General features: G+C 37.0%; 1 protein-coding gene across 5 annotated transcripts in view; it reads right to left on the minus strand.

The window, feature by feature from the left end:
* Nucleotides 1-1,935: 1,935 nt before the first annotated feature.
* Kat6a (lysine acetyltransferase 6A) overlaps nucleotides 1,936-14,002 on the minus strand; it is a 106,198-nt gene continuing 94,131 nt past the window's right edge. For all 5 annotated transcript variants that reach the window (XM_026409316.2, XM_026409317.2, XM_026409313.2 and 2 more), the window contains 3 exons: nucleotides 12,481-13,086; nucleotides 9,301-9,613; nucleotides 1,936-7,311 (listed from right to left, as the gene is read on the minus strand). In XM_026409316.2, coding sequence (XP_026265101.2) covers nucleotides 4,619-7,311; nucleotides 9,301-9,613; nucleotides 12,481-13,086 — 3,612 coding nt within the window. In that variant the 3' untranslated portion in view covers nucleotides 1,936-4,618. The remainder of the gene's footprint in view (nucleotides 7,312-9,300; nucleotides 9,614-12,480; nucleotides 13,087-14,002) is intronic.

A 14,002-nucleotide genomic window follows, 5' to 3' on the forward strand; every position in this document is an offset into this window, starting at 1 on the left:
AATACCTGTCACCTTTTTTGAGACTTTATGTAATTTTTATCAGTATTTAGGCTCCTATTAAGAAAGCAAAGAATTTCCATTAAGCCTTATTTGTAGCTGTTACCCTGAGGGGGGGGGGAAACAATACAAAACATGGGTCTATGCTGCATTATGTAACCACATCAACTCACATAACCAATCCTGCCCCTTAACAGCAACTTATTAATGGGTTGGGTTTTGCTCTGGTGATCATCAGCTTTTAATTGGATGATCATGCTCAAGAATACCAGACATCTGCTGTCATTAGAAATGCTACTGTAAGTGGTCTTTTGTTTCACATGAGTTTTTAGATTCATTCAAAGTCACACCAAGGATACAAAGTAGAGCGCTTCGACCCGGCCCCCCATTTGTCTTAACAGTCCTGTATACTCTGTTCTGCCAACAAGGGCCATTTTTGTTTGTTCTTTCTCTGTTCCTTTCAATTATCATCATCATTGATCTGTATCTTGTGCATTATGAAAAGACGAGGGGAAAGAATATGACAAAAATCACTGTACACTGCTCAAACTGTAATTTGTTGAATCTGAAATAATAAATCTCACCTAACAAGCCACAAGTGTCAGCCTGACAAAGATTCTGGTGTTCAGTGAATATGTACAGTTGTCACCATGCTACAAAGGTAGCAGGCACCACTTCAGATGCCCAGAGACTTTAAAATAATAATTCCTGATACTCCTAGTTCCTCACTGCATGACAAGAGGTTCTTAATATTGGTAGGCCAGGACTCTCAGCAATATACACATTAACCAAGTATATATTCTTCCATCTACCTTCTGAATAGTGAAAAAGTCCGAGTAGAAAATAAATGTGAGCACCTTTCCTACTCAAAGAGCACTAATGAGTTGGCCATAGATGGAATTATATAATTTAAATTGTTAAATGCAATATAAATACAGTGAGGGGTGTGTTAAAAAAATCTATAATACACTATCTGATCACATTATGTCCTTTGTAGAAAAATCAGAATTGCTTCATGTTGAATTCATTTACAACAGGTACTTTGTACATTATGAAAAAGGCAGTTTTTGAGACAACCCACAAATTGCACAGTATAATGACATAGCCTGTCCAAATCATGGTTATCTAAGCAAATGAAGAAACAAGAGAGATAAATCATTTCTCTTTGGAGATGACATGATTGTTCTGAATTTTAATGGCATGAGGTTTAGAACAAAAAATCCGCTACAGACAGCATCATGTACAATTCCTGAATTCCTCAGTTTGAAAGGGCAGGTAAAGTATGGTGATCACTAAAACTTGTACCTCAAGTTTGCCTCACCCCTCTATCAAAAGAAATTAAGGGCAATTTTCCAAAACTAAATCTATAATTTTCTGGAATCTGCCATATATCCAGAATTGTAAATGACAAGAGGCAAGCACAATAACTCAGAAAAACACACACACATAAAAAAATTATCAATGTTTGGAATCTTGATTTCTACCAAAAGAATGACAGATTTTCCTTGATTGTAAACCGAAATGAAGGGGGGAAACCCCAATATTTTCCTTTACAAAACAAGATTAATAGTTACTCCTCTAATTTATTTGAAATCTAAGAGCTACTTGTTATTGCAACTGTTTCCTTTCATTGTATGGGTTATTATAAATCCTTTTAGAAAATTTCCAAATGGATTTCCCTACAAAATTCAAAGTTTTTCAGATTTTCTCTGAAAAAGGAAAACATATCCTTATTGTTGGCATATAAATATATACATGAGTAAAAACTAGAATTCAAAGCAAAGGCCATGAATTTATACTTTCTATAATAAAAATGAATATGAAAAGGCAAATATTTACTGGTATAAAGTGTGTATGTGTGTAAAAGAATTCGGAAGTCTGAAATACTTGGAAGCAAGAAAAATTCCACATACAAGACAGACATCCAAAATGGCTCAACATAATTTATTTCTTTTTATGTTAAAATGTACAGAGTTCTTTTGAAAGTACTTGCTAGAAAGGGGGGGGGGGAGATATTACATACAAGGAGAGGAAGGGAGGCCAACTGGCCCAGGAGCGCATGACATGGAGAAATACAAAGGCATCTAGGCACCCCTTCCCCTTAGCTTACAAGTCACCATGAACAAAGTACAAAGAGGTTACAAAACAGGAAAAGCAAATATAAACAGACAGGAATAGACTTAGCTTCATTTGTACATGCGGCTTTTAGAGGCATCTGGAGCTCTATTCACACACTCTAGAGATCTCTTTAAAGAGAATTTTTATCTTTCTTAAAATAGTTTTTAATATTCTACAACAAAGATAAAAAATTTTAAAGATGGAATGAAATGAAAAAGCTCTTATTTTAAAAGGCATCAAAGTCACTAACAGTGAGTTTTTAAATTTCTTTTTTAGAAGATTACCCAAGTTATCTTGCTAAAAATACATTTTTTTTAAAACAGAAGTGAAAAAATGACAGGTACCAATATTACTGTGTTGGATAGTTTCTTTTATAATATAGAAAAGAACATTTTTTTTTCTACAATAGTTCTACAGTCACAAAGAGGCTTGTGGAAAAGGGAGCTGCCCGATTGAATTTTTTTTTTTTTTAAAAGGAACAAAACCAAACACAACCGCAAACCAACAGAAACTGAATTCACGGCCCTCATTTCAACAGCTTCTCCTTCTGCCTTGACCGACCCACCCTCCTCCCAATATATCTCCCTCCCCTCCCCACCCCATCCCCACCCCATCCCATCCAGGAAGCAATGACATAGCTGAAAATGTAGGGAGAGGGCAGCACAGTGCACTTTCTACATAGATGATTGGGAACTGGAATAGTATATACAGAGAAACTGGGTCCTACACAGCCTTGCACATGCTCAGAGTTGATAGCGGTAAGGTGTGAAATTCTGCCTTTTTCTATCTAACACACTTAATTGAGAAAGTCAATTAAAGTGTATAAAAAAACCAACAAACCTGTGCATTTGAAAAAATTTAATGCCTAATTAGTACTTTAAAAATTTATCTATATAAAATGTACAAATAAAGGAGAGAATTTATGCTTACAGATATTTCGTTAAGCAGTATTTCTCCCTTTTGGATATTTGACTGCACATACCAAGTGGTATAATAGTTTCCATCTTCTAATGATGGAATATATATATATATATAATTTTTTTACCTATCCCTGGATGAAGTAATAGGAAGAGAATGGGTGAACTGGTTGCACAAGAGAAAAGAGAATGGATTGGGAGCAACATATGAACCTGCTAAAATCCTGCTGTCCAGATGTGCCCTACTATGCTGGTGGTAGATTTATCCCTCTTCTCATTAGCCACTCAAAGGAGAGGGGCTGGTGCACTCTGATTCACAGGCGATGAACTTAGGACATCAAAAGACAAATTAAAACTAGAGGTATGTATTAATAAGTAGTTATAAAATGTACACCATAATCTCCCTTTGGACAAACATTCTGAGTTATCTCTTCCAACATAAAATGAACAGTGTCAAAGGTTTGTCAGGTATTTTTCAAATCACTGAAACATACAATCATCCACCAACACTGGATGAAAGATTGTTAGGCAAATCACTGGGGACTGCTGTTGTTTTATCAGAGTCAAAGGCTCAAGAATCAAGACCCTTAGTTAGCATTTCAAAGTACATACTAAAAATAAGAGGCTGGATGGAATATGTGTGTTATGGCTGATTCACCAGGTGGTAAAAAAACAAGAGGTTCATTTCCTCTTTTTGATTGTTAATTGACCATCTCCATTTCTCCAAAGGCTGGATTAGGATTGCAAACAGCTTTCCTCTGAGATTCTGCTGTTAAGTGAGACTTACAGTATTTTGTGTCTCTGAGTGCTGAGTGGCAATATTTTTAAAAAAGAAAAAAAAAGGTTATATTACACTTGATTCAAGAAAAACAAAGATTTCAATGAAGTCTGTCTATAAAGAAACATTCTTGGGGCTAGGTTTCAAGAGGTGTGTGTGTATAGGGAGTGGAGGGGATTTAAAAGGAGAAGCATTTTCCTGTCTCACTTTATTAATAATAATAATAATAATAATAATAACAATAATATTAACAATAAGTTTAAGGAGCTTGGGTTGTTCTCCATGTCCCCGTCCGAGTCTCCCATAAGTGCCTCCTGCTGGAATGAAGTAGGAAATGAAAGGTTGGGTTCGGAGGAAAGGGTGTGGTTAACCCTCGAGATGTATATATAACATTTAAAAATGACAACATTGGGAGCTGCAAACAGTGAGGGAAACATACATTTTAAAAATAAAATAAAGAGAATTCACTTTTACACAAATTCTGTCCATGTGGTGTGTAAAGAAAGTAAGGCTCTTTTTAATTATGAAAAGATTTTGTGCATGTTTCCCCCCATCCCCAAATCCATTTTTAGATGAGTTCTACTGTAAAATGTTCAAGATTGTGAAGAAAACCAAAACCCAGAACAAAATGAACCCCCCCAAAAAAACAGATCAGGTTTTCTAAAAAATAAAATAAACCAAAGAAAAATTCCTCTAAATCTACAGCAATATTTTAATGGAAAAAAAGGTTCATTTTTCTCTGGTTTGTCAGTATAAAAGGTTCCTTTATTTATATATATTTAAGTTTTTAACTGTAAGTTCATCTTGCTCATCTTCTCATGTAAGGTCCATTGAGTGACTGCTTGGGCACACCAGCAGCATTCATATAGCTGTGATGGGAGGGGCCAGTGTACATCATGTTTCCATGAGGGTTTGGCTGCATAGGCTGCTGGGTATAAGCCTGGCTCCCCATCATTCCCATTTGCATCTGCATAGGATACTGTGCTGTCTGGTTCATGTAGGCAGGGTTACTATGGTAACTGCTGTTCATCATGGGCTGTGTCATTCGATAGCTGTTCATGGCATTCAAGGTGTTCATATTCATGGAATTGACATTATAGGCAGGAGTTGGCATTAAATTAACCCCCATGTTCATGCCACGCTGAACAGCCAATGCACGAGGGCCAGCCTGCATGGCAACCGCTGGTGGGCTGCGGCCATATAGCTGCTGCTGATGAGCAGCTGCAGAGGGCAGTGGCGCAGATTTGGAACGGATAGAAATGTGCCCCTTGACTGGCATTTGCCCTTGTAACCTTTGAGTGTGAGGAATGCCAATGTTGGTGGCAGACATGTTGCACTGTAGCAGAGGTGATGTGAGGTTCATGGTAGTGGATGCCAAGTTGGGGGGCGGTGTCATGGTGGCTTGTGCTTGAGGAGTCCCAGCTAATGGATGAGATGGTGCTAGCTGAGCGAGTCCTGTATTAGACAAAGAAACACTGGTTGCATAGGAAGTCACAGCAGGAGAATGGCTATAAGGCATGGCATGAGGGTCCATAATGGTGTTAGTCAGCTGTTGCAACTTGGCTAAACTGAAGGTGGCTGATGGTTGAGAGTAGCTGCCAGCACCAAAATCCCCTGGAATCCTCTCATAGATGCTTATGTTCCCAGTGCTTCCAGATTCTGGTATCTCCATGATCATAGGAGCTGGAGTGAAACTATTATTCATACTACATTGTGATAGCGGGGGCTGCTGTTGGGGTGGGGGTGGGGGCTGAGGCTGCTGGGGCTGAGGCTGCTGCTGTGGCTGCTGCTGCTGTTGCTGCTGCTGTGGCTGGGGTGGTGGAGGCTGTGGTGCTGGTTGTTGTTGTTGTTGCTGCTGCTGTTGCTGCTGCTGCTGCTGCTGTTGTTGCTGTGGTGGCGGCGGTGGTGGCTGCTGCTGGTTACTAGGAGGCCTCTCCACCACACAACTCTGAGGTGACTTGATATTGCAATTGGTAGCAGGCTGGACAGTGTTCTGCTGCAACATGCTGCAGCTATTGCCCATGTTTGCCATTTGCTGAGTGACAACACAACTGTTCTGGGTGAGGCTGCTAGACGATGACAACCCACCATAGGAGCAGCTGCTCTGAGAGGAGTTATTCCCACATATGCTGCTACCCATTGTGGAATCATAGCTGCTAGGGTTCTCGTAGTTCTCTGTGGTGCTCTCGATGCTGCCCAGATCACTGAAGCCACTGTCTACCACCTGCTGAGAGTGGTCTGATACGGAAGGCACATCCATCATGGGGCTGGTCTCCATGTTCTGCATAGAGGGTGCGGACAGGGATCCTTGTTCCGGGCTGATCTGTGTGTAACCACTCTCCAGGGCAGGCACATTGGGACTGCTGACTGAGCGGACTGACTGGCTGGGATGAGACTGAACTGAGGATATTGGGCTATTATGTTCTGAAGCATGGCAGTCTTCAACCATTGACATCTGAGGGTCTTCATCGGCCTGGGTGTAACTCTGCAGGGTCTGACAAGCTGCGAGTGTTTCTTCACAGTCCTGGTAGGCTCCCTCATGCTCATTGCTTTCTTCTTGAGTCAAAGACTGTACTGCTTGTACAGTTTCCAGATCCAGTTCACTATGAGGAATCTCTTCTTCCTCTTTTAATTCAATCAATTCTTCCTTAGTGTTGGAATCTTCTTCATGGTCATCCTCAGACCCTGGCATATGCTCTGATACCACAGATGTCTCATTGGAAGGCTGTTCCTCCTCAGAATCTGGTTCTGTTTCATCTTTATCCTTTATGGTTTCCCTACTGTTCTGCATGTTAGTATCTAAAAAAGACTCTTGACCACTCGGCTCCTCCTTGATATCTTCTCTAATGGGCTGCTCCTCTGGCTCCTGTTTCTTTGAAGGTTCCAGATGACCATCATCTTCATCATCTGCATCATGGTCTTCATTCTGATTTGCCTCGGTGGTCACTTCATCGTCTTCCTCTTGCTCCTGTTCTTCCAGTTCTTGTGGCTCTTCTTCTGACTGCCTTTGTTCTTCTAAGATGCGAGGCTTCTCTTCCTCCTCCTCTACTTCAGGTTCTTTCATTTCAGTTTCGGGACTGTTGCTGCTGTCTACTGGAGAAGTGGCTCTAACTTCACTGCTGGTTGTGTCCTCTTCCTCTCCCTCTTCAACCTCTTCTGCTTCCACATGCATCTCCTCGTCCTTTCTTTCTTCCAGTAAAGGCAAGTCTTTTTTTGGCTCCATAGTTTCTTCATTCTCTTGGGTTTTGGGTTTACGACCGGGTTTGGGAATGGGAACAATAGGCTCAACAATGCGCTCTTGAGTAGAAACGGCTAAGATTTCCCGATTCAACTTAAATCCGGGTTTTCGACCAGGTCTTTTCTTCCAGTGGATTGGTTTGCGGCTCTTGCCTTTGGGCCATCCCTTTTTCTTTTTCATAGGTGTGGATGTATCTGGCTCAAGGGAAGAACTGTTCACATCACGTTTCCGTAAAAGAGATACTGGCTTTAGGATAGGCGTGTCTGTATAGGAGGGATAAAAAAATAATAAAGACATTATATTTCTACTGTCTTTTTCCGAGACCAGCATGTAAAAGAAATGATTTTATGAAGTATCATTTTTATTCAGTGACTGTAAAACATAAATAAGCTTTATAAAGATGCAAATAATAAGTAGCCATTAGTACTTTTATCATGTTATTTTTACTATGGAAGTGACAAATTGGCTTATTCTTTTTTTTCTTTTCCTGCTTTTAACTCATGTCATCTTTCCGGTGTTCTTAGTTTCCACAAAATCATTACTTGAGGTAGAATTATTAGCCAATTACTGCAGACAATGTTGTTTGGATGGGAATAGCTGCAAGGCATTTAGTCCCTAAACAAATAAGTTAAAGCACAATAATATTTAGTAGATAAAACTTTCATATATTTTCCTTATACTGTGATAAAATATACATAACATAAAACTTATTTTAACTTATTTATAAGTGTACAGTTCAGTGGCATTAAATACATTCACAATCCCCATTTATTTATTTATTTTTTTCTATTGGGGATTGAACTCAGGGGCATTCAACCACTGAGCCACATCCCCAGCGCTATTTTGTATTTCAATTAGAAGACAGGGTTTTACTGAGTTGCTTACTACCTCACTTTTGCTGAGGCTGGCTTTGAACTCCCAATCCTCCTGTCTCAGCCTCCTGAGCTGCTGGGATTATAAACGTGTTCCACTGTGCACGACTCCCATTAATTTTTAAAGGTTAAGAATACCAAGGCAAGAATGGGATTTGGGAAGGAAAGCTAAAAGGGTTTAGCTAATGGTAACTTGAAAGTAAAGAAAGGAAATGGCTTCATCAGAGACATCTAACCAAATCAGCAGGAATTTAAACAGGGTACACTATTTTAGAGCAGAGTGATAAAAAAAACAGGATGTAAAGTACTAAATTTACAAGACAAATTTTTAGTTTCTTAGTAGTATATTTCAAAAATATAACAAATAAAACTTTGGAGAATCATTAAAATAACACAAATAAAGTAAAGAATTCAGTCATCTTATCACTGTATTAAAAGCATGTTATACAAAAACATAGGAGTAAAGGAAATGCAAGTTATTTACTAGATTTGAAAAAAAGATTTTAAAAAGTAGAATAAAAAGCTCAACAAATTAATGCATAAAAGCTAAAGGTTTATGATGCCAGGTAGAAAGCTGATTTCTTCAAATTTACCCAGCAAAGCTCAGTTTGAACCCAGGTAAGGCAAACATACTATAGATGGGGGAAGCATTATATATGATGGCAAAACTTAAGGCTAGAATGCAAAAGCCTAGTTTTTGACCTAGCTCATATTATGAGCCCTTATTTTTTCTATCTCCAAAGAGTAAAAAAACAAAAAACTATTTTAAAAGTAAATAATATTTTTATCTATATCATAAAACTTAAAATTCATGAGTTATTGCTACTATTCATTAGAAATTTACTACTAATTGAATAAGACACATTAGAGATGGTTCAGGAAGGGCTCCTGAACAGATCTGTGGTAAGTTCCAACTTATATGAATCTGCTCTTATTGAAGAATGGTCTTCTTAGCATTTACTCATTTAGCAATATTTACTAAGTTGCCTATCACAAGCACTCAGGACAAAGCAATGAACAAAACAAAGTCCAGAGAGTTACATACTCTAGTAAATGGCTATTCTACCTTTCTGATACTAAGTCCCATTCACCCACTAACTAAAAGTTCAGATAAAGAATAAGAAAGAATTAGGCAAAAAAGAACAGTATCCTAACTATTTAGAGTAAAATATTTTCTACAGAGGCAAAAACAGGTCCGGAACTAAAGGAGAAACTAATGGAAGAATCAGCATGGATATATTTGATACAAAAGATTGCCACATGTTTGTTTTCTTACTGAGTTGTGTTCATTTTTCAACCTTTTGTTGAAAGGCTTACAGCTATTACCCCTATGTATTTAAAGACAATAAAATTATAAGTAAACAATTCTGTAAAACATACCATCAGCATCATCTGACTCCTCATCTTCCTCTTCATCTTTAGACTTCCTTTTAGATGATCGACACCTGAGAACATCCTGTGAGGACAAACGATGGAAGTATCCTCTATGGAAGAGTTCATTTTCATCCTCTTCTTCTTCTTCTTCTTCATCAATCTCATATGTGGGTTCTAACCGTGGCATTGGTCTCTCAGAGTCAGAGTCTTCAAAAGGTTCATCTAAGACTTCTGTGGTCTCAGAAATAGTTTCTGTGACTACACTGCTATTGTGATGCTTGCGCTTTCGGACTCTCCTTCTTCGGTGAAGAATTGGTTTCTATTTAATAGAGAAATCAAATACATATAGTAATGAACAATGTTTTGGGTACTAACAACATGAAAAGAGTTTAAAAACCTAATAGAATTAGCATATATAAAATGAAGGTGCTCTTTGCCAGAAAATATTTTAAACATTATTTCTATATATTAACATACTATGTGTAAAGTATTAAGAATACAAAGATGTTGAATAATTGAATACAAATTTGCAGAAAAACAGGCAAACACATTAAAAAAGCAGGTATAATTTTCTTATTAGTAATTCAGTTATATTTAACATCCTAAAGAGTTACTTATTTCAATAATGAAATGACCCAGAGGCTAGTCCATTAACTTATTTCTTTTTTCCTCAAGAGCAAAAAAGGAATAAAACACTCCTATACTCTGAAGGTTAGTGGCTCAGTAAAGCTATATGCCATCTTCATGAACTATCCATAAAAAAGTTATAGTGGAGTGTAGAAATATAGAGTAGAAATGTATTTACTTGATATTAGTGATACATTTCAAAAGCCAAATAAATCTGATATTGAAATTTGGCATATTTGGCACACCTTTGCACTGGGTTGACCTAGTATCTTGAATGACATAAACAATGTCATTCAAGTATCACAAAGTAATAGAGACGATGTGCCAGGAATTATCTAATTCAATCCTTTCACTATAGAGGCTAAAAAGGCTATAGGACTTGCTCAAGGTCACATATCTATTTAGTATACAAATCATAATAGTCTCTTAATTCCTAATTTCTTCAATAATGTCAAAAGTAGTTGCACACGATCTCACTGTGTTTCTCACTCTCTTTTTTATACAAGGAAACAGCATATATTTTTTTTTTACTTTACAAATAATCAATATAAGCCCAAGGAGAGCAAATATATATTCTTCATGACCATGTAATGAAGAGAAAAATTAGTCAATGTTCAACTTTTGCCTACTTGAAATCTACTGGTCCTAACCGAAAACACAATTTTCAAATTAGATGGGAAATGGCCTTACTCCTTGGAGAAATGGCAGGAAAGACACAAGATAAACTTGGAGAATCTTATGCTGCCAGAAAGTAAGAAAATGTTCAAAACAAAACAAAATCTACAATGATAGGGGGTATGTATGTTAAAGAGACAGGAGCAAAACCGAAAGAGATCTGAATGGCCAAAGATAGAAAGATTTGGGCAACAAATTAAAAAATGTAATAGTATTAGATTATAAATTAAAATAGCAGATGAATGTCTTGACTTCATATTGATATAAGCAAATATATGAATAAATCAATATATGTGGGAAAATGGATAAATTTCCCAAGCAAATAATGTGTGCAAATACTCCGCTCTTAGGATAATTACTCGTATCTTAAGCGTGAGACTTTCTTCCAGTATAGTATGCAAAAGGAGAAAAAAAAAAAGAGTTACTTGATAATGAAGAAATCTGACAAGCACTACCTGGGTTAAAATCAATAATGAGAAGTCATACTGATAATATATATCTTGTAAATGAAACACATTGATACATAGATTGAGAATGGCACTTCAGTTCTATGGTCTTCTTCTCAAAGACATATAACCCCATTCTAATATCATAAGGAATATTCTACAAAATACCTGAGCAGTAATCTTTACAACTGTTAAAACGATCAAAACAAGGAAGGACTGAGAAATTGTCACAACCAAGAAGAGCCTGAAGACATATGACAACTAAATGCAATACGATATGCTGGATGGGATCCTAAACAGAAAAAAGGATATTAGGGAAAACTGGAAATTTGCATAAGTACAGACTCTGGCAACTAATTAACCCACAACGGATCATTAATTATGAAAAATATACCATACTAACCTAAGAGGTTAATAATAGGGGAAGCTGGGTATGGACTTTGTAGGAACTTTGTACTTTTTTTTTTACTTTTTGTAATAATGATGTGTATCTTAAAATGTTCTTAAAATGTCATTATTTTTCAAATGGCCCTATTAGAGAAAGAAAACATTTCATTGTTTTGGATGAAGGCTGTCATCCATTATTACTACAGAGTAGGGCTCATCCAGGGAGCCATACTTTAGTCTTACTAGCCCAAGGCAGTGCTAAAAGTTTGCTTTATATAGCATGGGATATTTCTGGTATTTGGTAGTCCCTCCTTACCAGTGGTTTCACTTTCCATGGTTTCAGTTACTCACCGTTAATTGCAGTCCAAAATATTAAATGGAAAACCAAGAAATTATTCACAATTTTTAAATTTCATGCCATTCTGAATAATGTGATGAAATCTCACACTATCTTTCTCCTTCCTGCCCTGAATCATTAGTTTGTTCCATGTATTCACGCTATGTGTTACCATCTGTCTGTCACTAACCATTTAAGTTATCAGATAGACTGTCCCAGTATTATAAGGCTATGTCCAAGTAACCCTTATTTTACTTAGTACCCAAAGCATAAGAGAAGTGATGCTTACAAGTGAGATAAATCAAAGAGATACAGTAAAGTGCTTCCTTTAAGGGAAAAGGTGAAAGTATAGTAAGATTTTGAAAGAGACCACATTCACAACTTTTATTATAGTATATTGTTTTAAGAATTCTATTTTGCTATTATTGTTGTTAATCTCTTATTGTGCCTGATTTGAACATTCAATCAGCAAGGTAAAAATGGTTTGCTCTTAAATAAACTTCTGACTTCTATGTTCATTCCCATGAACCAAAGAAGTCATACATATTTCAAATGTTCCCTGGGAAGATCATAAGCTACAATACATTGAAGTTTAATGTTTAAAAAATAACATACTAGGAATTTCTACCTTTACTCTTTCAGAACTGAAGGAGAAGACAAATGAGCACAATAAACTGCAACTAGAGGAAAAACAACACATAGATAAAACATTACCTTTCGCTTCAATGTGGGTTTTGTAAGAATTGGTGGTGAGTTTGACCGAGGACTTTCTGGCTCTTCCTCCTCCTCACTGCTCTCACTGAAGCCCCTAAGGAGAGCCCTGTCACCATCACTATAGCAACGAGGCAGTCTATCATTTCCTTCTGGTAATCTGCACTTCAGAGTCTCAGGGCTTTTCTTTAGCTGTCCTCGCCACAGCTCAACCCCCTCACTTAATCTTCTTTTGGGAATGTCTGGCTTCCCATCCTGGCTTGGCTGTTCCTGAGAGGCTGTCAATTGTTCTTCACTTTCAGTGTATTGTTCTTGGGAGGTTTCTGATTTTTCCTCACATTCTCCATATTGTTCCTGAGGAGTTGATGATGTCTCTTCCAAGAGCAGTTTAGAATCTTTATCACCAAAACGTTCTTGGGTCTTTCTGTTCTTCCTCCCGCACCGGCCCCTCCGAGATGGCTGACTATTTGCAGGAAGACTATCACGGGGAAGGATCTGTTTGTTCAAACGTGTAGAACTGGCTGGAGCCATAACTTCTGGTTTCTTTTCACTTTCTACTGAAGAATAAGAATCTTGTTCTTTGTTCTCCCGAGACACAGATTTTCCTATCTGGTTTTGGAAAATAAAACAGGTTAATTTTTTAACCCTATTTAGTTTCATCTACCTATCCTGCCCTTTAAAATACAGAGATAAGGAAACAGAGATTCAAAAGAAAAATTATTATTTAGTAGCTAACATGAATACTTCCTATGTAGTAGACCACACTTTTAAATGCTTTATATGTATTATGTATTTAACCCACATAACAACTGCGTGAAAAAATAATATATCCCCACCTTGAAAGTGAGGCAACTGCAGCAAACAGAAAAACTTAAGTGATCTGCCCCAAGTCACTCAATAGTAGTAAATAAAGAAGTTGGGACAAAAACCCAGCAGGCTTAACTCTAGAGCTGTGCTCTTAATCATTATGAAATACCACCTTTAACATACAAAGTGAATAATATCATTGTTTATAAATTTTAAATTAGGGTCTCAGAGTAGGCAAGATGAAAAAGACATTGGAGAAATATGAAAAAAAATTTCTGAAATTATTTCTATTCTGAATATTTAATTCCATTTTGAAAACTGCACTAAAGAGGGGCATTAGATATTTTTACATCCATCAAAGGAGGAAATGAAGGATGAAAGCACTGCTTAAAAAAAAAAAAAGTATACAACACTTAAAACATGCACTGCAGTATAGCCCATCAACCCTTTTAATAGTTAAAGGCATCTGGGTGTCCACTGAACTTTTCAGAGCTCTACTGAAAACATATGCATGTTTCTATTATTTCTTTAATGTTCTGTTTTTTTTAAATGTGTCCTCATTTTAACAAATGTCAGATTTAGATTCAATTCAGATTCCTCAATTACTATGCAGCTTAAAATTTAGCTGCTTATTGGCACTTTGGTAAATATTTAGTCTTTATTAACACATTGTAAAAAGTCTCATGATCTAAAGCTTTAAAAAACACTAAAAAGTAAA

The sequence above is a fragment of the Urocitellus parryii genome, chromosome 14 (genome assembly GCF_045843805.1).
Source record: "Urocitellus parryii isolate mUroPar1 chromosome 14, mUroPar1.hap1, whole genome shotgun sequence".
NCBI classification, from domain to species: domain Eukaryota; kingdom Metazoa; phylum Chordata; class Mammalia; order Rodentia; family Sciuridae; genus Urocitellus; species Urocitellus parryii.